Source organism: Simochromis diagramma, unplaced genomic scaffold (genome assembly GCF_900408965.1).
Source record: "Simochromis diagramma unplaced genomic scaffold, fSimDia1.1 OVJJ01000216.1, whole genome shotgun sequence".
NCBI lineage: Eukaryota > Metazoa > Chordata > Actinopteri > Cichliformes > Cichlidae > Simochromis > Simochromis diagramma.
The window spans coordinates 8,594,687-8,620,702 of NW_024386883.1; the positions used below are offsets into that span (position 1 = coordinate 8,594,687).

The window sequence follows — 26,016 nt, forward strand, 5'->3', positions numbered from 1 at the left end:
TTTTCGATTGTCTCCAATCCACATGTAGTCAAACATATACAAACACTCTCTTAAATATTTTAAGCGAGTAAGTAGTGCTGAAGGTTTTGCAATGTCTTTTAACTTCACAAGGCCTATTAACGTCTGGTTAGTGATCACGATTGATGGATTAGAACAACGGGAAAGTCCAAGGAGGTCAGTAAAGATCTATGATGAAGAATTAAGTAATTGTCAGGTACACAGTTCCTCCCCTCGCTGACACCTGAAGTAGTTAACATGACACTGAAGGACACTTTAGGAGGAATTTAAAAGAAGGTCACTGACGTCTTAAACAGTTAGAAATCTTACCTTGGCCAGCGTACATGTTAGCATTAGCAACTTAATTATTAGCACTTACCCGTTAGCTGCCTTAGCCACCTGTTATCATAAACCTAGCGGCTAGCGGACTGACCGCACATGGAATATTGAGCTGCAACGGAGCAAACTATGGACACATGGAGAACTGGGCGGGTTGCTGGCTGTGCAGAGCCAACTACTTTTTTTTCTATTATCATAATAATTTATTTTTAATAATTTGTTTCTTATTTTGTTGTTGTTTGCTGCTCCGTTTTTCTTTATTTTAGCAAAACTATACCACACATTATCCAAAGTTCATTTTTAACATTTCCATAATGGTCTTCTGTATTAATTAAACTATTTATTTTGTTTATTTATTAGGAGGTAATAAGCTGTTTGGCATTGGCAGAGAAGATTTGGCAAGTTTTTCATGGGTGCAATTCAAATACTCTGCTGCTCACACACATTTTACTTACAACTGTGGCACCACGTAAGGGGAAATAAACAGGCTTTCCAAAAGTATTTATTACAAAGGAGCATTGTTTTAAAACCAAACATATATTTCCTTAGTTTCTGGGCTAAGTTTATATGATACAGATGAGTCTAGTCATCCTTGCTAAGTCGGGACTCCGCTACTGGCTCCACATTTAGGCTCCAAAAAACCCTCAGAATTTCTTTTTCTTTTTTTTTCTTTTACATATATATATATATATATATATATATATAGAGGCAGACTAGGAGTTTGTGCTCTTGTCCTCCATTTGCCTCGATACACCAACTTCCTCTTTTTTCTCCCCTTTCCATCGTTTCATAGCTAACCAACCACTGGCACCAGTGTGCTCACACTCTCAGCAAACTCTATGCTGGGAAGTAATTTTCACCAGTTCTAACACAACCACGCTCACACTTCTAACTGTGCCAGTTCCCACTGGCAGATTATCACAGACACATTATTATTTCAAAACTGGCTTCTGATAAAATAAGCCAGATGTGATACCTAGATCTTTAGTAGACACACATACACACACACCTGAAGTACTTACACTCTGTCATTGTTAAATTATGAATTGGATCATGCTGTTGTATTCACTTTGGACCTGAAATGAATGTGTGATGGTTGTATTAGGTTAATGTGAGCTGAAAAGTCAGTTATTAGTGTAAAATAGTTTGGATACCTCTTTATGTCTAACCTTTGCACAGCTCCATGGGGGTGTACGTAAGTCTTCATATGCCACTGATCAGGTCAGTCTGCTGTCTCAAAGGCCTCAAAGTCGACTTGAGTATGAGTTAGTTGTCACTGCAAATACTGTAGGTCCCCTGTGCCAGCTACCATATGAAAGACTGACAAACAGGCTGGACAGACAGACAACTCCACGTCTGAAAGGCAGCAGCAACGAAAGCCACGTAATGGACAGACATCGCTGCCCTGTGAGTGGTATTTAGGATGATTTAGAGGTCCAGATGGCTTCCCTTGTGCTCTACTTCTAGTTTCAGTTCCCATATCAATCAGTACCTCAAGGGAAGGTATACTTCAAATGCTGTCTCCCTATCAATTTCAGCAGATATACGTATATATATATGCATAAATCATCTCTCTTATTTAATCAGTATACAAGGAAAAATTCAAAGTGCGTGCCCTTTTTTATCTTAAAGGTCAAGGCGAAGAATCAATCCAATTTGAGACTACAGAAAGCAAAAGTGAATCCTGAATCCATCCAACCTTGACCATCCTGTCTTGTTTTTATTCAAGGCTGCAGAGGCAGCTGCATTCATACTCTGTTGTTGGACATAATAACTCAGTTGTAAGGGGATGCCAAGACGAAAAAGGATGTCTGAGGCTGATCGATGGCCAAGTGCATGCAGTCTGACACTAATAAATCTCTTGGCATTCATATTGCGGTTTCAGCCTGACTTGTTTAAATGTTCTGTATCAGTTGGTTTTGTTTTTTAAGTCCACCGCGGTACAAAACGGAAATCCACGAGTTCATTGCTATGAAATCTGATTCAGTTTTAGATGTAAAATTAAGTTTCTTTAGGCTTAATTGGTTGGTTAGAGATTGCCTGCGAATGCAATTATCATCTATCTCTTTTGTTTTGATAAATGGGAAAATGTGTCAGAGTATTATAACAAAATTTGGCTGAAAATGTTTCCATTGCCCCAGGAAAAGTCCTCAGTGTTTAGCGCTGATCGAGTGGCTTAAAAGGATTTCTTTGTATGGCAAAAAAGATGACATTCTTTTAAAACCATGAATCTAAATCTGCATCTGAGTGTAAAATTTAAGATTAGTAAGTCAGATTTTTAACTGCCAGTGCAGACAGCCACTAATGCCTCGGGACTATGCAAAAGCAATTAAAGGTGAGCATCAAATAAATTTTTAATGTATCAGATTTGTCCCCAAAAGAGTAATTTGATGAGGATACACAGTTGTTCCTAAAGGATTTGCTCACAACCCTGGCTTTCTCTTACCGAGACCATGTTATTTTGGTGCTTAAATTTAACCACACATTTACCATAATGATATCAGATCAGAAAATCTATTAAATTAGCTGCAGGAATTTGTTTGAGTTCTTGTCTTTCACAAGAAATGCCAGATTTTAATGTAATCTTTACAATCAGGAATACAAGGCCTGTAAGACTCCTCCAGCGATCGCATTTCTGCTGCCTCTTAACTTCTCAGTGGCAGCTGATCGAGTTCACGGGCTGCCAATTTCTGCAAATTGTGCAGCGTTAAAAACTTAAAAAAGATTAAATTGGAGAAAAAGCCAAGCTTTGATGTTTCCATGTTGGGGAGGCAAAAAAAAAATCAAGTGGAGGAAAAAAGTGAGTGGCCAGTGTGCTCCCTGTCCTCAGCCTGAGTTGTCCTCCTGGCTGCTGGTGTTCTGACAAGCTGAGCCATGGGAGCAATTAGGAGACAGACAGACTGCGGATGACTAGTCTGACCCTTCACTTTATACTTCTCTGTTGCTTCCTCTCACTTTAACATCTGTCCTCCAAATCGATCCACCTCTCACTTCCCTATGTCTTCCTCGTGGTGTTTTCAGACTACAGACACCAGTGGTATCACTCTTATCCGGTCGTTAAGTGATGACGTGACGAATCCTACTTCCGGGCCTAAAGTAGTCTGCGTTTAATATGGCTTTTGTGTTGTTAACATGTTTAATGTTTTGTATTTTCTTCTATTTAATCTCAAAGAGCTCCTAAAACAGTCAGTGATCACTGTTGACCTCCCTCGGCTTTTATTACCGCTAATCATTTATTTAAGCTCAGTTTTTAAAACCTTAGGACGTAACTGCAGCCCAGCCCATGCAGCAGTATATAAATGACTAACCTCGTATTGTGGATGGATTATCTCAGTTGTTCTCCTGGCTGAAGTTTGGTCCGTTTACAGCATCCTGCCATGCGATTACATTTGCTCCTGACCACCGAGAACACTCACGTTAACTTTTATCGAGTGGAAAAAAAGTTAGCTTGTTTATTTTATGCTAACATAGCTGTGTCGCTAGCGGTCACGTAGCACATCATTAAATACCAGCTAGCCAAACTTCAGTAACACTACAAACGTCACTGCTGCTGCTTTAGTTTTCTGTCTTCATTTATGTTGGAAGTGATAACAGAGCTGTACGTTTTAATTTGTTTCCAAAACCCCGCAGTCAGGACATGCTATATTGCATTTAGATAGAAACTAGCGAGCTAACGTCCTGTTAACTTCTGACTCCGTTAAATGTCATAAATTCCGTTTTCATGGATGCCTGGATGTTAAACTCAATTGTTACACCTGGTAGAGCAGAACGCTGATCATTTTATTAAAGATGAAAGACTTCAGACAGTTTTTCAACTCTCTGTAATGCCATAGTGATCGTTTGATATATGGACCTGCAGCGGAGTTTAGGCCCAGACACGGCTAGTGATGTCAGACTTAATGACCGGATTGCATCATCACTGTAGGACACACAGGACTGTAAACTACAAGTGAGGAAGTAATTATTTGCTATTATTCTCTGGTAAAATATTTCTTAAGATAAGATAAGCAGAGCTCTGTGTAATAACAAAATTATTATAGTATGGAAGATATATAATAAAAATACTACTGCTACTACAGCTCATAGATTTATATACTGCTACTGAAAAATTAGGACAGTGACTTTTTACAAGAGATGTAGAGAATTCAATTTAGGTTTATTTATGTGGCACTAAATTGTAACAGCAGTCACCTTAAGGCACACTATAAATCACCAGGTAAAGACCTAAAGTATTCTGGAGAAAACCCTTTAAGTCAAACTGTTGTCTATGAGCAAGCATTTTGTGATGTGGGAAGGAAAAACTCCCTTTTAAAAGGAAGAAACCAGGCTCATCGATGGGAAGCCATCTGCTGTGACCGGTGTGTGGGATGAGGGGAAGGAGAAAAGAAAATAGAGAACATAGAGATGGAAACAAAACACTATGGGAGAGAGTTTCACTGTGATGCAAAGCATTGAAAGAGAAAGCAAGCAAGTACTTTAGGAAAGTAATCTCTAATAGAAGATAGAAATTTACATACAAAACAAGAATGGGCTAATGACTTGTGATTGACAGCTAGTTAGCTAATCAGCATGCAGTTTCATACCACAGATAATCCTCGATTTTGAAATCGGGTAGATGTAATTTTGATTCAGTGTTGCCCAAAATGTGGGTGTGAGACCATAAACCCAGCAGGAAAACGTTTGCAGAGGACAAAACAGAAAGGCTCGATTAATGTTTAAGCCACTTCTGCACTGGCTTCATTTTTCCTTTCTCAGAAGCTACGTCCACATTTTATATTGTTGTACTCAACAATACAAATAAATATATACTCAACTCCATTTTCGGTACTAAGAGGGGCAAAAGTTGCAAAAAAAAAAATGAAGAGGCAATATTTGCTTGCTCATAGGGGGTTTTGTGATTGTCGGGGTTTTTTTCACCTTGATGTGACTGTTAATAAATAGAATTAATCATAATGCTAATTATCTTTCATGCCTAGCACCACGTTACCATTTGATTTATAGCCATAGCTACTAACCACTACCTTAACCTTATCAGGCTGTTAACGCGGCTTTTGAGTAATTTAAGCGTGTTTAATTTCCGTACCAGACGTGAACGACTCTACAACTTTGTGTCATGGCAGAACGGGTCGTCCTCAGTGTTTTCTGCTTCTGTTGGGGTCCCGTCAGTGCGTAGGTAAAGCATGTAAATCACACCCAAAGATCTCAAATAAATTACTACAATTAAAACTGTTTGAGTTACTGTATGAAATCCCAAACTAAATCAAAATTAAAATGTTTTTGGGTGAACATTTTCCAAAGATGAAAAATCCCAGGACACATGGATACATTTTACTTTCACTGTGTTACACGTACACACAAACGCGTTCATGCACACACATCCGTGCGCATGCTGAACAAATGCAGGAACATAAAACGTACCCAGGAGACTGAGAGCTGGGGATACATTAGAGTAATGGACCTTGTCTTGCGAGGTAAACAGCTGTTTAGAGGTGCGCTGTGTGTTAGCAGGCAGGTCCCATCATTAATAATATCTCCTCTCCTGCAGCATCTTCATCTAGCAGAGTAGGAGCTGATTAGCAAACCTAATCGAGAATTTCAGTCTCCTCAGGGATTTACTACGGATTCATGATTAGCATTTAAGTGTTTTTGTGTGTTCATATTATTGAGGGTGCATTCAGATTTGTTATCATTACTGATTAGTGGCTCTCTTTCCGGTGGACTGTAGACTCACATTTTAGGGAAAACAGGTTTCTGGACTTTTATTCAGTTGTTTTTTACGTTGTGGGTTTGTTTGTTTTTTTGGCCTCTTTCACCCTTTCTGTCCATTTTTATTTCTGTCATTTCTTTTTATTCTAACCCACCTGCTATTTGATTTGGACTCTATACTCTAAGAACCTTCTCCTCCGTGTAACATCTCTAACTAATACGCAGTGCATACAGGCAAAACCTTTGAAGTTCTGTCTCCATAGAGACCTCGCCTAATTGGGATGCATTATCATAATTAGCACTCATCTCCCGCTGAACATGCACTGTCACACTCGCTGCTGAGCTTGTGGATTCTGAGTGAGAAAAGTTTGATGCTCTCTAATGACACATCTTACAGCAAACAGACGAGGAGGTGAAAAATTATCAATGACATTGTCTATAGACACACATCCAAAAAGAATAACAGATTAGTCCTGAGAAAGGGCTTTATCATCGCTAAAGTTAGCTTGCTATAATCCTAAATGTCCCATTTAAACACCAGTGTGTAAAGACGCTGTGCTTGTCTCCATAAAAATGGGCTGTGGACACTGCTACGTTATCTTTTAGTGAGCAGAACATAAGTCTTCCAACACAGCATGAGAGCTGTTGGATCCTTTGAGATTACATCAGAAATCTTTGATTATTATGAGTGGAAATGACTAATATGCAAGTGTGTCCTGTGGTTTAACATGATTAAAAGATGAAAATTTCAAACTGTGATGACTACAATCTGCATAAAGCAGTTGTTACACATGTGATGTTCTTTTCATGGGCGAGGAGGGGGGGGGTTAGGATTTTAAAAGACTGCTAGTCTGTGCTTGGCTTGTGTACTTTCCTTTCAGCACATAATCCGAGGGATGCAAAGCCTTCTTCATCGTGTTCCTGCAATCCGTTGCAACCTGCCAACCTGGTTCAGTTAAAAAGAAAATTCAGCAACTCTTGCTGTGCTTTAATGCAAGAGGCCGCAGAGGACATTGCAAGTGAAAGATGTTTGCAGCTCATTCACCCCCGGATATGCACAGTCAGAGAGAGGGAGATTATATTTGTTCATACCAGACAGAATGCAGGTTTTAATCAGCGCCATTTTTGCCATATATTTCTGTAAAACTTGAGTTTGGTGATCAAAGACTGCTGTCATGAATATACAGAATAAATAAAGTGACCTTTATTTAAAATTTGTAATAAATTCACCTCACATGCAGAGAAAAACAGCAGGTTTTCTGCATGAATAATCACACCGCAGATGTTCTAGTCATTGTTTTTGAGAAAGAGCGAACAAATGTAACTTGTTGACCTCCCTCAAGGAATCTGGGTGCTCTGGGTAGGGGGACTTGCTCCTCTGTGCAAACCTCAGCTGACCTCAATTCAGGGCAAAATCGTGCGTTTTCTCAGGTTGGCATTTTAATAGTTTGTGTTTTCGTCCGAGACATGATGCAACTCGACAGTGGAGTGTTTGGGCTCTGCTGCCACGCTACTGAAGCTGCACTCGTCTCAACCGGATAACCAGTTCTCGAGAGCCCAAATCCGCCTACATGGTCTCCTTGACATCCCGCTGCCCTGTCTCAGATACTCCCCAAACAGAGCTGGCTTTGAGGCTTGCCTTTGTTGTATATACTAAAAACAAAGTGAATTTTTCACCCGAGTTTCTTTGGAGAGAAAAACAGCGTGCAGGATTAGAAGGCACAATTGCCAAAATCCAAGTAGAAGAAAATCCATGAAAGAAGAGCTGTTCTTCCTAAATACTGCACTACATGGCTCGACTGTAGTTGGAAAAAGAGTTTTAACAAAACCTTAAAAGTAGAGTAGAAGAAAGAAAGTGAAGATTTATCCATCCATCCTGTTCCACTTATCCTTATCAGTCTCATTTGGGGGCGGGGGATACTGTAGCCTGTCACACCTTCCATAGAGCAAGAGCCAGGGTACAGCCTGGATACATCGCTGGTCTATCGCAGGGCTAACACAGATTGTGTCTGTGGTGCTGATAGTATTACTTTATATATGATTAAAAACAGTATTTACCTTAAAGTTTAATAAAATGGCCTGAAGCCTAGACGTCCGCTCCTATTTTTTCTTTTTCAATGATTTTAACCACATCACCTACCGTCCTTGAAGTGACAAAGTATTCCGGTAATTTTCTGTCATCATTGTAATAATGGCCATGTCCACATTTATATCGCATATAGTGAAAGAGTATGTTTGAGTGGTGTATTTTGCATGAGGGTCCAACCTGTGACCTTTCAGTTATCAGTGATAGCTTCCAACCAAATGCCTTAAAAGGTATCCGTTCACACATTTCATTTGTTTCTGCCTTACTGAACTGCCTTAAGAGGATAAGAGAATATTTCATTTAAAATTATATGTAGCTAGCTGATCCATGGCTTAAAGCATTGTGCATGTGACATATAGGTGAGGGTTTTATTCTGGATTAGGCACATGTCCATCTCCGCTCTTATATCTTTATGCTGGATTGGATCGTATGTTTCCAAAGACGGCTGAAATGTTAATATATGAAAAAAATATTAATTATATATGAAAAAATATAAAAATAAAAGATTAGCTTTGCTAAATTGTGTATTTTTACATTCTTAACGTACTTACTTATCAACGGAGCATGATCAATAAACAACAAAAATTCAGCCCTCATTGCAAGAATACCGTTTTTCTTTTCCACTTTGTTGCCACGAGTCAGTGTTAGAAGTCCAGTTCCAGTCGCACTTGTTCTGACCTTACTCATAAACAAAATGTTACTAAAGTTCAGATGATTCTGGATTTAATCTGAAAATTCTGTAAAGATTTGCATTGTGATTTTAGCTTTGTAATAAACTTTTAGTCACCGAGGTGATAAAACTTCAAGTCTAGAAGGATTTGGACAAAGACTACCTGTACTTAAATCCTATTAGTTGTGCCGCATGTGTGACAAGAACACCACATCAAATAGGAAGAGCAAGCCGAGTTTCAAAGAGGATTTTGATCTGGAAACTTTCATGGATATTTATATTTGACATTTAAGTCGTCTAATTGCTCTTTTTTTGCCTCGTCTGATTTCTTTCTAGTGACGTAGTTTCAGAATTTAACCCACGGGCTGCGTTACGATGGATAAAAAGCACTGCTCAAGTTTATAGTCAGACTTTTAAAGGGTCCTTCCCCACATCCTTTATTTTTGGATGTTGAGTGTGATTGACATACTGGCATTTGCCGCTGACCAGTGACCTTTAAGCTTTTTAAAAAAAATAATTTATTTTTGTAGGGGAGGCTTTCACTCTGCACTAACTCAGCCTGTCAACAACATAATTAATTTCATTAATCAACAAAATTTCCCTTGGGGCGTTTGAGATATTACAGCTAAGGTGAAACTTTTTAGCATTCGAACAGTCCTCATTCGATAGCGTGGCTGTTTTTAATGCTTGTAGCGCCACATGCCCGTGCGAGCGCAGATTCATTCAGCTCACTGCTGAACGGAAAATAATAGATGAAAATTTAAGAGATTGAGCTTCCTTTGTGCTGCTCTTGAGAAGATGTCAGAGGGGTAATAGGAAGATGAATGAAAAGCAGTTATTCATGCTTTCTTCAGCACTGTATTGATCGATGCAACAACTGATATCCCATTGCGTTTGCTGCCCTCCCGCCTGCCTCTCTGTGTGTCTGTCTGTCCCTGCCACCTGCTACCAAAACAGGGAACAAGATTCTCCATCTGCCCCTGGATCTCTGTCATTCGCTGTCTGCCTTTTGCCTGCTGCTTTATTGCCTTTGTCATCTCTTTCTTTATTTCTCGCTTTGCTCCCTCTGTCACTTAGTTATCTGTTTTATCAGCGCCGTTTCTCTCTCCTGTCACACACCCACCTTTCTTTTCTCTCCTGCTCAGACGCGCACTTACATATTCTCCTCTGTTCCTCGAATGTGAGGAGGTGTCTGCTCCCCCCATATGGCCTGTCAACTTACAGCAGAGAGTGTGGGTGGTGTGTTGCATTCTAACCTAGCACGGCGTCGGGAAAAAAAAAACAAAAAAGGAGAGAAATCATATGTCAAATGGTGGGAAAACACACTGTGAAGAAGCACATCTATTTAGAAAACTCACTGCCTTTGAACTTGTGATGCACCGTGCAGCCATAAATAATAAAAGAGAAATGTATTTTGTGGAAAATATCTCACTCGCAATCAATTATTTTCTACAATCCAAAGGGAGTTTGAGAAAATAAGCAGGTGGTGTGTGTGTGTGTGTGTGTGTGTGTGTGTTATGAAAGATGTGGTAAACAACAGGTAAACTGTAGATGTGTAATCTGCAGTCAGTGATGAGAAAGCTGGGGAGCAGAGGAACAATCCTAATGGATCTTTTATAATCTGCTTTGTTTTTTGTCTTTCTCTGAAATTCACAACTGTCGACAGCTGCCTGTTGTAGAGAAGAACAAAAGGCAAAAGTGGATGGTCTTAAACTACATTCTAGTTTATTCTTTATAATAATGTTTTTACCCCTCTGCCATAAAGGCTGATGAGGTGTTGTCGTCACCCAACTAGGATGACAGGTGGGCAGGCACCCAAGTTTGTGAACACAGTAACCCCAGAAGAACGAGGCGATGAGTTGAAATCTCAGTGACTTTGTCAAGGTCAGAGGTCAAATTTTCTGAAAATCACCTATAGGATTTTAAAATAATTATCACAGGCCGTCAGTATTTTTGAAATAGATTTACCAAGAAGATGATGTCGATAGCCTTCGCTGAGTAGTTCCATAGTTTCTGGCTTCATTCGTTTGATTTGATTTTGAATGAACGAATTAAATCTTTATTTAAACATGTAAGTAGCAAATGCTAATAAACATGAAAAAAGTCATCTCAAACTGGGTGATGAGCATGACATGAGTTCAATGTACTCAAATGGCCTCCACAGTCACCAGATCTCAGTCTAATAGAGCAACTTTGTGGTGGAGATTTCAATTATGAAAGTCCGTCAGGTAAGTCTACAGCAACTGTGCGATACTGTCATGTCATTAAAAACCAATCTCTGCGGAGTGTTGCTGCTGGTACTCATGAGGTGTCTGATAAAGTGTAGTGTAGAGAACGCACATTTTAACCCGGAATAAAATTAATATAAATTCTACATATAAATTTGCTGAAAGTTTGTTTTTCTCAGCCTTGTTGTACTTACTTTACTCATGAGTTCTTATTAGTCTTTCATGTGAGCAAACAGTGTGGATCCACAGGAAGCCTGTGATGCTTGTCAAATCTATTTTTATTTATTTATTTTTGCGTTGTGTGGTTTTAAATGCAGACAGTTTGAGGTCTTTTCCCCTCGGCCCCACCCCCACGGTGGATTAGGTGAAGTGATTAAAGCCCCAGCAGGCACGGTTACCTGTAGCCATCCAGCCTCTGCTCATGAAGCCAATCCTTGTTAAAGACACGCTGTTCTTTATTCAAAGCGCAACAACATGCTGCGCCTCTACCTGCATCCAAGACAAACAAGCGTTTGTCTGTTATCTGTGTTGCACAGCAAACGGGATGGTGGTTGTGTTGGTGGTGATAGTAGTGTAGTATGACACATACTGAAGTGCTAGTGACAAAACAGTCACATTGAGTATACTGAGAAGAAAATGGGATGACGCTGATGTGGGTGCCTTGCTAGAATAATTATAGTTTTGTAGTGATCAAATCAAAAAAAGCCTTTCTCTGCTCTGTTATGTTCTGGTGTAGCTTGTTCTGTTCCATAAATGCGCATTTTGTTACGCTCAGATCAGATAAATGAGTACAGTAGTGTCATCCTATAGCAGCGAAATATTATAGTAAGACAGTAAATAGAAGTTTGAAGCCATTACATGCATGGAGGGAGTCGACTTCCCTCAGCTGAACCTTCTAAGGTTTACTGCAGAGTTCAGCCAGATTATGAATAATGGAGAAAGGTCAGGATAGATTTTTAATGGATTTGCACACCACATGGCCACAGCAGCTGCATCAACAGGGATTTTAGGGCGATCATTTCTGTCACTGAGGGTGGGCTAAATTCCTGCTTGAGTCATCACTCCAACAACAATTAACATCAGAGAGAGACTGAACATAAACATCAACGCTACACACTCGGTGTAAGGGTTAATCCCGCTAATCTGTTTTACGTATGTAATATGTCAGGACCTAATTTTAAAAGTGTCATTTAGTAAATAATCCCCTAAATGACTATTTCAGACAAACGGTTCCAGCGCGTGGATGAAGACTCTTTAAATTCCCTCCATTTTTAGCAGCACACAGAAGTGCAGATCTCTTCAGACTCCAGCCTTCTTTTCATGCTTCAGAGGTTTTAAGTTTTAAAGGCCACATGCATGAGCAACTCACATTGCTTTCTTCATGATATGAGGAGCTTTACAGTAATCCTTCTTCTTAATAAGCCCGTTTCATGTGCATCGCTATTCAGGACTTCAAAAAAAGGGGGTGGGTCCTTCGTCAGTCACTCCACGTCTGCCGCTGCTCCCTAAATACGAGTTAGCTATGACTTTCAGCGCGTTCTTTTAACGTTTAGCAGTGCGGGAGATGTAATTTACAAAAAGTGTCAGCAGCAACCGAGGCTGAGAGTCGTGTCCCTCGGTTGACACCAAGTAAACAGTCACTTAGCTTGCGTGTCACTGTCCACCCGCATAACGCTGATGGAGACTGATGATTACAACCGCGCGTAATTGCTCTGACATCTCGCTGTGACAGATTGTATACACAGCAGTAAATCGGGCTTTAACATTGGTCTAGAAATGAAAAGAGAAAATTAGATACGTTCATCCATTATGGAAGAGTCCATATTTCAGCTGACTCCCTGGGATAACTCTGACTTTTAATATTAACTTTTTTCTTTTTCTTTTTAGGAGATACAGCTATGTTCATTCAGCTCACACTTACCTACAGCTATCCTTTGTACTCCATTTGCATAATTCTAATTAAATGCTCACTCAGAAGCACCCAATCAGGGTGTCAAGTAGAAAGTAGGAGGAAACAAATCCTTTTATATGTTAATCTACTTTACTACAACATTGTCTAGCCTGCCAGGGAAATGAATATTTCACACATCAAACTACACATTTGCATCAGCATGCAGAAATAAATGCATTACTTCCATCATTTTCGATTAGCTCTGCTTTGGGCTGATATTTGGGCATTTTTCACACTGCATAATGTTTTTGATTCCATACAAGTGCGCTTGTCCAGGCTGATAACATTTCATTGGCCCTTGTTATTGAAACTGACCCAAACATTATGCTTTGTTACATTTCTTTTCTTTTAAATTATATTTCATTGAGATCAAGAATATGCAATTTATAATTCTCTTTTGTACACCCTGTTATTTACAGTAAAAAATGAAGGGCACTTTTCTTTCTTCTGCTTTTGGCAGTGAGCAGCTGGAGAATTTCAGAAATTAAATGGTGGGCTAATTCACTAACTCAAGTGCGCTGACAATTAGCGCAGGTTTGGTGGCAGGAAGGGTTCTGATTGATTCACGTGGATGACTCACAGACAAGACGTCCAAAAACCAATCGATAGCATTTTTAACAACAGAGTGACTGCAACATATCTCCATGGATAAAAACAAAACAAGCAAACAGAAAAAAACAATACTGTTCTACTTTAGAAAAATGGAAAATCTGGTGTAAAGAACATGAAAACATGGATCCATCCTGCCTTGTTAAGCAATTCAGGCTGCTAGTGGTGATGTAATGGCATGGAGGAGGTTTTCTTGGAACACTTTGGGCCCTTTAGTACCAGCTAAGCATTGTTTAACCCTGGCTCTTTTTACAGGTGCTCTTTAACTAACTGTCACTCTTTTACTGTTTGTGCTACAGATTAAATTAAAATGGCTTCAGAAAGAAGAAAAGACGAGCTTTACAGGGATTTTTGATGTATCACAGTAGCATAAAGCATTTACTGGGTTCTGCCGTCTGAACACAGACAGAAAAATCAGCTCTGCCTAGATTTTACCATGTGCACTTCACATTACCGTAACTCCTCAACTATTCTGGGCTGAGGAAAACATTCAAATGGTTCCTAAAAGATTAGATTTTTAAAATAGTTTTACAGCCAAAATTACTTATACTAAGTGTAAGTCCTGGGTGATAGAGGGTGAAATGCCACAGCCTACCCGAGTGTTGTTACTGACCATGTAAAGTCCTTTATGACCACAGTGTACCCATCTTCTGATGTCTTAAACTAACTTAGAATAGTTTCTTGAACATAGCAATAGTTCACTGTAATCAAATGTTTTTCACAGTCACCAGAGGCCACCTTTTTGGTGAAATACACAATTTGTATAAGGGTTGTACAGCAACTGCGTGATGCCGTCAAGCCTGTGAGGAATGTTTCCAGCACCTTGTTGGATCTATGAAATAAGAATTCATAGATACGTATCTTTCAGGACCAATTTAATGCCATATCATTGTGGGCTAATTTGCTTCACATACAGCAGTCTAAAACAACATATACAATACATCATGCACAAACAGAACAAATCTAAATCTTCTACCCCCAACTGGGGGTGGATGGAGGAAGACAGGACAAAGACAATGAATTCAGATGATGACAAAAATTGAAGGGGTCATTATCCCCAAATCAATTTTGCCTGCTTTTCCTTTTATCTGTAACACTGTTTACCCATCTAAATTACCCTGTTGTGGGTTGACTGCCAAGTAAAACAAGCATCCAGCTCACTAACATTATACTGTAGTTCTGCAGTGTGGGGTCACTAATATTTACATCCTGTCATGAACACAGCCTCTCGCCGTGGGTAGATATTCGCTTTTTGCTATGCACTGATACAACTGGTGGGTGTAGTTTGTTAGAAATAGTTCCCACATGAAATTGCTCTCAACATGGATTGTGGGTTTATAAACCAAGTGCCAGTTTCATTATAACCAAGAGAGGGCAGACATTTCTACAGCAAGGTCTTCGAAGGTGGGTAATTCACACCAAAGCGATCTAGATGGATATGTAGCACGACAGGCCAGGGATGGTATGTGGAGGCTTGCTGTCACACCTGTCACAGCTTACTGGGATGCTTGAACAGAAAAGAGCTTTGATTCAAACTGAGTTTTTGAAAGAAAAAAAAAAGAGAGACCTTTTAGTGACAAAGGTGTTGGTGCAAAATATGCATGTACTGTATCAGAGAAACACACATATATACCCGAACAAAGGTAAACAGAACAGTGATTTACCTCGCTCACTTAATGTCTTATCTTTGCAGCATTGTCACCGTGGAAACAAGGTACTTTTTAATAGTGTCACCACTTGAGTCATTCATCACATATTTCAACAGGAACACCTTGCCTTGAGGAGCTTTTGACCTCAGTCAACAACATCTTACCATTTGTCATGACTACACATACACATGTAGACACGCACTGGTGCACACGCTCAATCTTTCTCGCTGTCTAACCCTAAGCCTGCCTCACGAAAACTACAATCGTCCATTATTGCTCTGACCAGTGTTTGTCCTCCCTGCAGGTGACGATTCTGATCATCCTGGCCTTGGCCTTCCTTGCCTGCATTGTGTTCCTGGTGGTTTATAAAGCCTTCACCTACGACCACGCCTGCCCAGATGGATTCATTTATAAGGTAATACCCATAAACGCCCAGTGTTTCATTTTATTGCTCAACAGCACATTTATTAGGAGAGGTGTTTAACACAGTAGCTGGTTTGTGCTGGAATGTGGGTTGTAGGTTTGCCTCTTCAGTGCTGAGCAAGCCTGCAGCACACGATAACTTATTATTATTGAGCCATTTCTTAGCATGATTTTTTATTAATATGTCTATCTTAATTCTTGCACCTTCATGCCTTTTGTGAATACTTGGACTACCTTCTTCCTTTTCTCCAAAACAACATATTTGAGGGTTATCAGTATTCTACAGTAGATATTTTCCTGTCTTGGAGATTTCCAGGTAATATATCAAGTGGAAACACATCTGTCACATCCTAGATAGGATCATGTCAAGAAGAGATGAATAATCTCAATAGCACTGTGGTTTTTCACTACTTCTATAGCACTTGTCTGAAATTAATCTGGTTGGTCTCAAAAGGAGACACAGAGTCAAGTAAAAGCCCCACATAATATAATGTCATTTGGTTTATCATGCCTATCGAGGTGCACTTCTTCAAACTGCCCATTCATTCCTCTGTGAATATTGTAATATTTTGGATAACCTAATATCAGGTTTTAGCCTACTACAGGTAAATGAGTCCTTGTATAAAAAAAACCCCAAAACAATCCCTGTATCATATTATCTAAATACTTTTGAGTTTCTGAACTAATTTCTAAATAGTTAATGCAATATGTTTGTTAAAGCCCTTGAATTTAGGCTTTGAACTGGAAGTCATGCTCACAGGATGTCAAGTGGGATGTACAAAATGATCTGATGTTTAATCAATCAATAAAGAGCGAGATTTTAACCATAATTCGATTAAATTTGTATTATATTGACATCTTTTTGCTGCAGTGCATTGTCATAAGAATACACTGATCAAAATATGCAGCACGTGCTCAGTCAGAGGTACCTGAAAACTCTACCTAAGTAAAATATAGAAGTATTTGTACTTCGGTACTTCCCACCTCTGTGTTCAGTTAATTAGTAAGGCACATCAGCATACCTCCAAAACTCTTCCATTGTTTAGACATTCACTCCTATTAATTATGCATGCACTAAGAAAAAAATACGTGCAGTGTTCAGAGCATGGTCTTCAAGTCTTAAGCATACAGAAAATTAAACCTTTTAGTAATAAAGAACAGCATGGGAGCCACTTGACAGTAAGAACAGGCCTAACATATAATCTATGTCCTTCTTAAGATTTGGGTCCAAAGTGTCTCCCATCACCTCACAAACAGTCGCTTAATTTTCTTTCAGTCCACAAAGACGCATCCAGATGTAAATAGTAGGTAACACACAAATGATGAAGCTCTGCTGTGTTTTCTTCAGTAGCAGATGTCTTGCTCTAAGTTAAATTCTCACAAGGTTTCCAAAGCCTTTTTGTTTAGCCACGTTCTTTGTTTGGATCCTGGTGTGTACTGCTTAAAAGCTTGTCTCCTATGGATGGTGCATTACTGAGTGTAGTCATGGGTGGATTGGGAAAGATTTAAGTAAGTGACGTTTGTTTATGTAGCACTTTTCAAGAATAAATGTTGCAAAGTGTGTGGCAATATAAACAACAATTAAAATGCTATGAATGGATAAAAGTAGATAGAAGCAATCCTGCATAGGTGGGTCATAAGCTTCTTTTTAAAGGTGTAGACAGTGTCCACAGAGCTGAAGTCGAATTAAATCGAGTTCTACAACTTGGGAGCCACAAACCAAAAAGCGCCGTCTGAGTTTGTCCTTGACCTAGATCGAGGTACCACCAAATGCACTGATTAGCTGACCTCAGAGGCTTATTAGTTACGCGTGGATGGAGAAGTTCACTAGGGGAAGCGTCTGACCATGAAGCGCTCTGAAAGTGATTACCAAAGTCTCACACTGAGCCCCAAACTTTACAGGGAGTCAGTGGAAAGACCACAGAATTAGTGTCACACGGGACCTTTACAGGACCTGGTGAGAAGCCTCACAGTAGATGGTTTGCTCAGGCAAAGGAGTAATGATATATTTAACCTCAGACCACCCAGGGTTATCAGATAGGGTTCAATTAAATGATTTGCTTAATCGAACTGAGACATGTGAGTATTTTTAGTTGCACATTGCTTTCTAAACACATCCTAGCTATTGCAGCCTCGGTTTATGCTCATAGGTACAAAATCTGGATGTTATTTCTTGAACCTGCTTTTCCAAATCTCTCATCAGCACAAAATCTTCTTAAACACTCAGCTATCCACGAGGTATATTGATTTTAAGCCCCCATTAAAAGAAACTGTGAACCCTCAGCAAAGATTTTCTGGTTTATTGATGTGTGAAAGCTTTTTTTTTTAATGTGCAAAGATAGCCAAGTGGAGAAAGTTGATGTGCTTGTTTGAGGAGTGAGAACATAAAAATGTGTGAAGATGTTAATGCACTGTAAAACATTTTGGATCTAGCAATGGTAAGCTATGGATCCAGGTCTTTAAGGAAGAGATTTTAGTTATTTTTGTGATGATTGTGTGGTTTATGTCGTCTTTGTGTGTTACTGTTGTTTAAATCAATATATGTGCTGTTCTTTAACACCAAAATGTTCAATACTCTGCGGTGTCACATGTGTGGTTCTCATTTATCATTTTTTCCTCTTTGTTTGGTCGTTGCTGTTGTTTTTGAGCATCTGTGTAACTGAAAGATATCTCAGCGTGTGCAAAATCAATAGGCTCCAATGTCTGATCAAATTGTTTTGGAGGTGGAGCAGCTGTTGTTTGATTATATGCTCGCGTGCTCGTGCCTCTCCTGTACATACATCCCCTTCAGCTCATTCGTGCTACATCCTGAAGAAGGCATGAGCTGTGAAGAATATTTTAAGTTCCAGCTACGACATGTCACCATAATGAGATTTTCTTTCCATTCCTTTTTTTTTGTTTTTCTGTTGAAGTTCCTCCCCTGACAGCAGGAGAAACTGGAGCATCCAAGTATTTTTCTAAAATTTCACAATAAATTTCTCTGTCATTGGCCATTCGTGTTGGCAAATATTTGCTCTGCCATATAAACTGCAGAATCCTGTCCGCTCTTCTCTAACGTCCCACCTATCTAAATCAGGAAATAGAGGTGAGCGCAGTCTCCCCTGGGTGAAGAAAAAAAAACTTCTGCCCTACTTTTATTCATTTCTGAGTTCATGTTAACCGAAGAGGCTGATGAGGCTTATCTGACAGGCAATAATCCATCAATGGCGTCAATGATTTTGTTATGACCGGTGTAATTTTCTGCTTTTATTCTTTGACACAGAAGCCAAAAAGACACTTAATTTAGTCCTCTATCATATGTTAATAGCTTGGTTGACAATTAGATGAAAATTAGAAAAATCAGACATGCTGAATATTTTATGGTAATTACCACATTATGACTGACTCCTGATCATTACGGCTGAGGTCGTAAAAGAAAATGTTTCACACTGATGTCCTTATGCAACAGTCTGTTTTAGGTTTTACAGTGTATGGATACAGACAGCCTCTTTTCTGCTGATTTCTACTGCCCTCTACTTATAAGTTTTACTCTACCTTGTAAGAGGTCACCTTGCAAGTCTGTGTCTCTAGACAGATGTAGTCTTTAAGGTGGAATAAATCTAGTTTGAGGCCCACAACCTCTGCAGGGGCTCTGACTGCAGTCTGCTCAGGTATTATTAGCAGTGTCACATCCACATTCACAAGGTGGAAAGGTGTCAATAGAAAGACACGCCTGCTCACACAGTGTGCCACACACAGCACAACTATGTGAGGCTTTAAATGGGTACACACTGGAGCACACTGACCTATAAATCTTATGCAGAGCTTTAGGCGTCTTCTTGTGTCTTCTGACTTTACCTCCTTATTACAACTAATATTAGAATCAGAAATAGAAGCCTTTTATTGACATTTTACAATGTATAATGAAAGCTGTAGCTGGTCGGCTACACCATCAGATAACAGAGCAAACATACAGTTATTTACATAGAAAATGTAAAAAGGTAACTGCTTAATAAATAAGGTATTTCGATGAGGTAATGTGGTAACTAAAAAATCATTAATGTGACAGAGTACACACAATTTCACTGTGACTTACCTAATAAGAGACAATATTACTGTGTGTGTTCAGTGTTCTAACAAAAAGTATTAGAAAACATGAGATAATTACCTTATTATAATTATCTTATTATATATTACAGTGGGTTTCTCATCCTTTCATAACATCCTGATTGTATTATGTCAAATGCCACCAGAAGATTTATGTTGTGGCAATATTATTAATCTTTTTTTCTGTCTCTTCTGCACACACTTAGTACAAATAGAGAAGAGTATAATTAAAATTTGTGGGGAGAAAGTTGTGTATATTGTCTAAGGGGCTTGGAAAGAAAAGTGTCTGGATTTCTTTAAGTTGCTTGAAGACATTTCACATCTCATCCAAGAAGCTTCTTCAGTTCTAAGAGCAACTGGTGAAGAGTCCCAGATTTTAAACCCTATGGGAGTGTCCCCAAGAGGGTCAAGCCAAGGTGTGAAAACGGGTGTAGGTCACAATCAGCCAAATTTTCGGCTGAACCCATTGAGCCCCACCCTATCATGTGATTTCCTGAGGTCAATTGGCCCAGGGTGTGAGTGGGCGTTAAGGCGTCTGGAAAGGGATCTCAAAACTGGATTTTAGATGGCAGACAGTTGGTGTTGTAAACCACCGCCTCTGTTCAAGGAGGGTCGTTCACAGTGGACATAGATGGCTTCTTTCACTCCTCTTTCAAACCACCTGTCTTCTCTGTCCCATACCCATTTTCACACCTTGGTTAGTGTGATTAGGTAGAGGATCAATAGGAGGTCCATGACCCTCTTGGGGACCCTCCCATAGGGCTTAAAATCTGGGACTCTCCACCAATTGCCCTTAGAACTGAAAAAGCTTCTCAGATGAGAGGTGAAACGGCTTCAAGTAACTTAAAGAAGTCCAGATGCTTTTCTTTCCAAGCTCCTGGGACAAAAGATACACACTCCGAGAGAAAACCAGAGTTAAACAACTAGCTATAAGCTTTAAGAGGAAAGCTTTAAGTCTTGTCTTAAAAGCAGAGCTGTCTCCCAGACCCAAACTGGGAGTCGGGTCCACTTTTAGATTGGGAGGCAGAGCTGTCAGCTCGTTTAGAATGTGCTATTAGGATAAAATGGGACTATGAGGTCTTTACTGGACCTGGTTATTTAAAACCTTTGCTTGTGAGCAGAAGGATTTAACGCTAATATGCTAGAAGCTAAAATGGGACATCTCTGTTTCTAGTCTCTGTCAGAACTGGAGCACAAGTGATTATAGTACAGTAGCAGCACCGTACCTGCTTTTCCTTGATGTAGTGTTATCTTTGAATATTTCTGATGTGGCCAATGCTAAGTATACAATCAGTGTAAAAACTTAATAAATGTGGTATAAACACATTTTGCCTGGATTGTAATTGAAGTTGGGATTTTAATGTTTTCCTTCAGGTTTCATTGCTTTAACTCTGTAAATGATTCAGTAGAGTTTTTAATTAGCATGTTACTCTCCTGCTAAATCACACCAACCTCACTGTTGTTCCCCCTACAGCACAAGCGGTGTATCCCAGCCTCTCTTGAGGCCTACTACGCTGCCCAGGATGCCAACTCCAGGGGCCGTTTCTATACAGTGATCAGCCACTACAGCATGGCCAAGCAGACCACCTCGCACTCTGTCTCCCCCTGGCTGCCTGGAGGGTCAGGAGGGCGCGACGCCAAACCCCCGAGTGGCGGTGAGGGCCACTGAGTTAGCTGAATGGTTAAAGGATGTAAAGACACACATGCAGACATGAAGACGTACATGCAGACACAGGCCGACAACATGTCAGTGAATATTTAGACTTGTAGACAAAAGAGACAGATTCACACAAGAGTACATATATAGAGTGAAATCGTGCATGCAGACATTAAACCCCACAAGCACATTTGTATTCAGATTAACTTGTCTGCTCTTTTATGTGCTCATTCTTATCGAGGGGCATCCGATCTCTTACTCTGTTGAGGTTATCATCATCTGCTGACGTACACCCACATCCACCTGCAGTCTGCTCTCTTGTTATCTTGTTTACTCCCTTCCTCAAAATGATTATTCATTGACTATCATGATTATTTATTTTTTACTGTAATCTATGGATGTTTTGTATGTGATTACCAGGTAACTCTTTGTACGAAGGCACGAGTTGACACTGAGATTCACGCTTCTTTGTGCGAGTCTCTGAAGTTTGAAGTCATATTTTCCCCAGTGTGTATACTGTAGTTACTGTATAGTCATTCTCAGCCCCTCTTCTTTCTAGCTTTTTTTGTGCAGACTAGGCAACCTCAGGCATACCTGTCAAAAACTACACAGGCATATCGCCCAAAATGTGTCAAAGCTTCAGCTGGCCTGTCTGAGGCCAAGGCCCGCGTCAGTTCTGACTTGACCGAACGACTTTCCCCCCCCCCTTCATTGCTGTTTAATCGCTCATACACAAGAAGAAGAACATTTTAAATGTGATGTGCCATACATTTTAAATCCTGAGATCCCGCAGTGAGCTAAGCTGTACATAAAGATGTGCATTCAGGCTAGTTTGTGTGTATGCATTGTAGTAGCTTTAGGGAGTTTTTCTTCTTCTCCTTTTTTTTAAATTAGTCTTACAATTCCTTTATGTGAACTACATATTGCTTCAGTTGCCAGTCTTGTAGCTTCATTAAACACAATGTTGCAGATGGGAAACAAGATATTGTGCATACAACTGTCTCTTGCCAAAACTCTTTATTTGCCACTGTGTATTGTTCTGTTTATGGATGGGCTTCAGCTGCAGCCGAGTTCTCCTCCTGCACTCTTATTATTATTATTTTTTTTTCAATTTGGTAATGTTGGATCTGTTGTCAAGAGCGCTTTAATGAGATGTTGTGATGTTGTTAGTTGATATGTAGCGATACCTGGTGTAATTTATCCGTGTGCATCCTTGTCCCTCTTCTCTTGGTTCGAATTCAAAATAAAACAAGCTGTGACCTGTGCCGAGTGTGTCTGTCAGTCCCGCTCACCGCCGCGTCTCTTTAGCGCTCACACGGCGTCTAATGTGGGCCCGAGGCAGAGCATCGTGAAAGAGAGCGACGGCTTTTTTGCACCATGTTATGTTATTGAGATGTACATACTCGGATTCAAACCACGTTGGTAAAGTTTCCAGAGCTGTGGGGCAAATTTGTCTGCAATAATAATGAGCACCTGTGATTGACAGTAAAATAAAATTACTAGGAAAAAAATACCTGTATTAATAATAACTACTGGATATATTAGATGTCTCTATAGTTTTGTAAATGGCAGATAAGGCATTTCAGTGACATGAATAGCTGACTGTCCTAATTGGAAATGTGTATTCTAATGAATCTGTCAGCTGTTTATCACTTGTGCAGAGTGAAAATGGTCGTGAATTCAACAGCTTTTTGAGAGCAAAGAAAGCACCATAAGACGAAAAGACAGCTATGTAGGATTTAAAGCAGAATAAACAAAGAAATAATACATTTGGTGTTTAAAATATCCATGAAGTTTCAATACTTCAAATAGCACTGGGTTCATTTGATGATGCAAATCATGCAGGGGCCATGGTTCATTATGTAAGAGGAGAAACTTGCCATTGGACCATGTTGATGCCCAGGGAGAAAAAGGGTGGTTTGTGAAGGGAAGTGGAATAAATGTAATTTATTTAGAGGAAATAAACAAGTGCCGACTGTCACTTAAATTAATTTCTCATTTTTGTTAAGAGTTGTGGGGTGCGGGGATATGAACTTTCTTTGCAAGGAAGGCATGCGAGTAAAAGTTTGAGAAAACTCCATTAGCATAACAGGAATTAATTACTGTTGTTGGTAGTGCTGTGGGATACCAAGTAAATACAGGACCAATATTGCCTATACTGATACTTTTAACCTATAAAGGCAGCTTATGCAGGGGGAAGCAAATCAACAGGGACTATAAGCAGAATACAACCAATTGGCAATCAGTCCTCTATTGCAAAGAGATGTGTCAGAGGAGTGGCGCTCTTGGGGGCAGTCTGGTTTTAAATTAGACAGCGATTATTTGCAAATCATTCTGAGAGTGATTGCTGTCAGTGTTAGTTGTTTTGTGGCGACAGGTTTCCTGTCACCAGCTGACCTGTGAAATCGATAGTGGTCGCCCAGAGGTTGAGGGTGTTGCACGCTTAACCTCTGGGTGACCAGTTGAATGGCAGAGCTGCTTGCAGTCAGTCGCTGAATCCCAAAATATTCAATGCAGTCACCTAGCAACCACAGATTTTCCTTAGTTACAGGGAGGTTACTTTTATTCTAAATCACGAGTCAACCATTTTATACCATCATTAATAATGCAAAGTGTTTCCTCTTGATTTTTGAAGACCAAGATTAAAATTGGACATTTTCCCATTTAGAGCGAAAAATGAAGCTCTTTACAACGCAGGTCACAGGTCCTTCTTTGTCCTGTGTTCACACTACATAACTTATAATGCAAAGAGTACACAGACATACTGCCAAACACAACACTGCTTGTTGATCTAAAGAAACTGATAATTCAACCTTTCTTAATCCTCCTGTTAAACTGAAAACATATCTGTGTATGTAAAGAATTGCCCAGTGTGCATGTGCGTGCTGCCGGTCAAAATAACAGATTAACACGACTCCTCACAGTCCAACACGCAGCGTTTTTTGTTTTGCATCTTTTTCGAAGTCAATAAATAAAAGAACAGCCACCCGTTTCCAGATGAAAACAAATGGAACTTAATTAAATGGTTTGCAGGTATCACTGTCGCTCACACAGAAAGAAAGAGGGAGGTAACAGAATCATGAAATAATCCAACACAAAACAGAACAAAACAAACAGAACAATAGGATGAAGAACGAACAACCAGGAAACGAAAAGAAACTGATAAAAGGGAGGGGAATCAGCAACACAGCAGTACTGACTCAGACATACGCATGGACAGATGTTCTTTTATGCCGTGCTTACACAACCCTGACATGTTATAAATTGAAGGGTTAAGTGAAGAGGAGCAGCTGATGACCTAACGTGTCCAAGAGACAGTAAGTGGCAATCTGTTTCCTTCACAGATCAACAAGGGTCAGGGACTAGACCAAGGTACGCCTCTGAATGACTAAGCAAGTCGGAAAAGAAGAAGTAACTGACAAGGGTAAACACAAAGAGAAAATACAGAAAGCCTAAGGGGCTGATGATCTTTTGTCACTGTTACAAGAACATTTGAAGAACTGTAAACCTTGCTGACATGAGCTCAGATACGTTTGCTGCCTATCAAACTTTCCTAGATCATTAATTTCAAGCCTTGTGGTCCTGATTATTTTAAAATGAGCAGCTGGCATCGAGATATGGGAATAAATGGTTCTTAATAATATCTCTTGCTTTTCTATTGTAACAGCAAATATCTACAATTCATCTTCCCGTGGTACAGGATGTTGGTGTTACAAAGAAATGATAGATGAGACAGGTCATATTTTTTGCGAAGAGAGAAATTGTCTGTTATAACTGATGCTGATAAAAATCAAGCTTCGCTCTGATCGTTCATAAGAAACAGGATCCAAATGAAAGACGCCCAACATACAGAGGTTTAAAATCCACAACCTTCTTATAGAAGGAGGGGGTAAAAAAAGAGACAGGAGGTCATAAATGAGTAACTTACAAACTGCAATGCATGGGAAAATAAAACTGACATCTGCACCGCAGACTCAAATATGATCATCTTGTTGTCCTTCAGCACAGAGAAGAGAGACACTGAACTTCACTGAATACAGTGGATCTGTATCCACTATACAGATCAGCTCAACTACTGTCATTGGATACATTATAGTAAAAAAAATAGACTCTTTTTCTCACATTTAAAACAGCTGGAAGTATGCAGAGAGCTTCTGGCTGATAATATTGGGTTGAAAAATCAAAGGATGTAGTTACATGTATTTCCCAGCCATAAAAAAGAAATCAAACCGACATATTTTGTTGGATCACTTTTTTGCTTTGATGATGGCATACATTCTGCATGGCACCATTTCGATGAGCTTATGCAATTTTTTATTTATTTCTATCCAGAGTTGCATTACTTTTCTGCCAGAACACTGATTTGTTGAAGAGGTCTAATGCGCTCACTTTGCTGGACAAAACTAAACAGAATGGCAGGCTATGTATGAAGCAGCTAACCAGATAACTGAGCTCAAATTTGCTCTTAAGCCCTACTGCCACTGCTGTCTTTGCCAGGGGTTTAAGAAAAAACATATTTAAAGAGCATCAACAAACAAATGGGGGTCTCAGGTGTCTGCCGGACTTCTAGAAATCAAGCCGCAAGTCTATCCCCTCTTGCAAAACTAAGAAACCT

The 26,016-nt window shown here is 39.6% G+C and overlaps 1 protein-coding gene across 2 annotated transcripts in view; it reads left to right on the forward strand.

The window, feature by feature from the left end:
- The window catches only part of nsg2 (neuronal vesicle trafficking associated 2), a 46,111-nt gene extending 23,446 nt beyond the window's left edge, over window positions 1-22,665 (forward strand). For both annotated transcript variants that reach the window (XM_040032144.1, XM_040032143.1), the window contains exons 4-5: window positions 15,540-15,650; window positions 21,219-22,665. In XM_040032144.1, the coding sequence (XP_039888078.1) occupies window positions 15,540-15,650; window positions 21,219-21,413 (306 nt within the window). In that variant the 3' untranslated portion in view covers window positions 21,414-22,665. The remainder of the gene's footprint in view (window positions 1-15,539; window positions 15,651-21,218) is intronic.
- The last annotated feature ends 3,351 nt before the right edge of the window (window positions 22,666-26,016 follow it).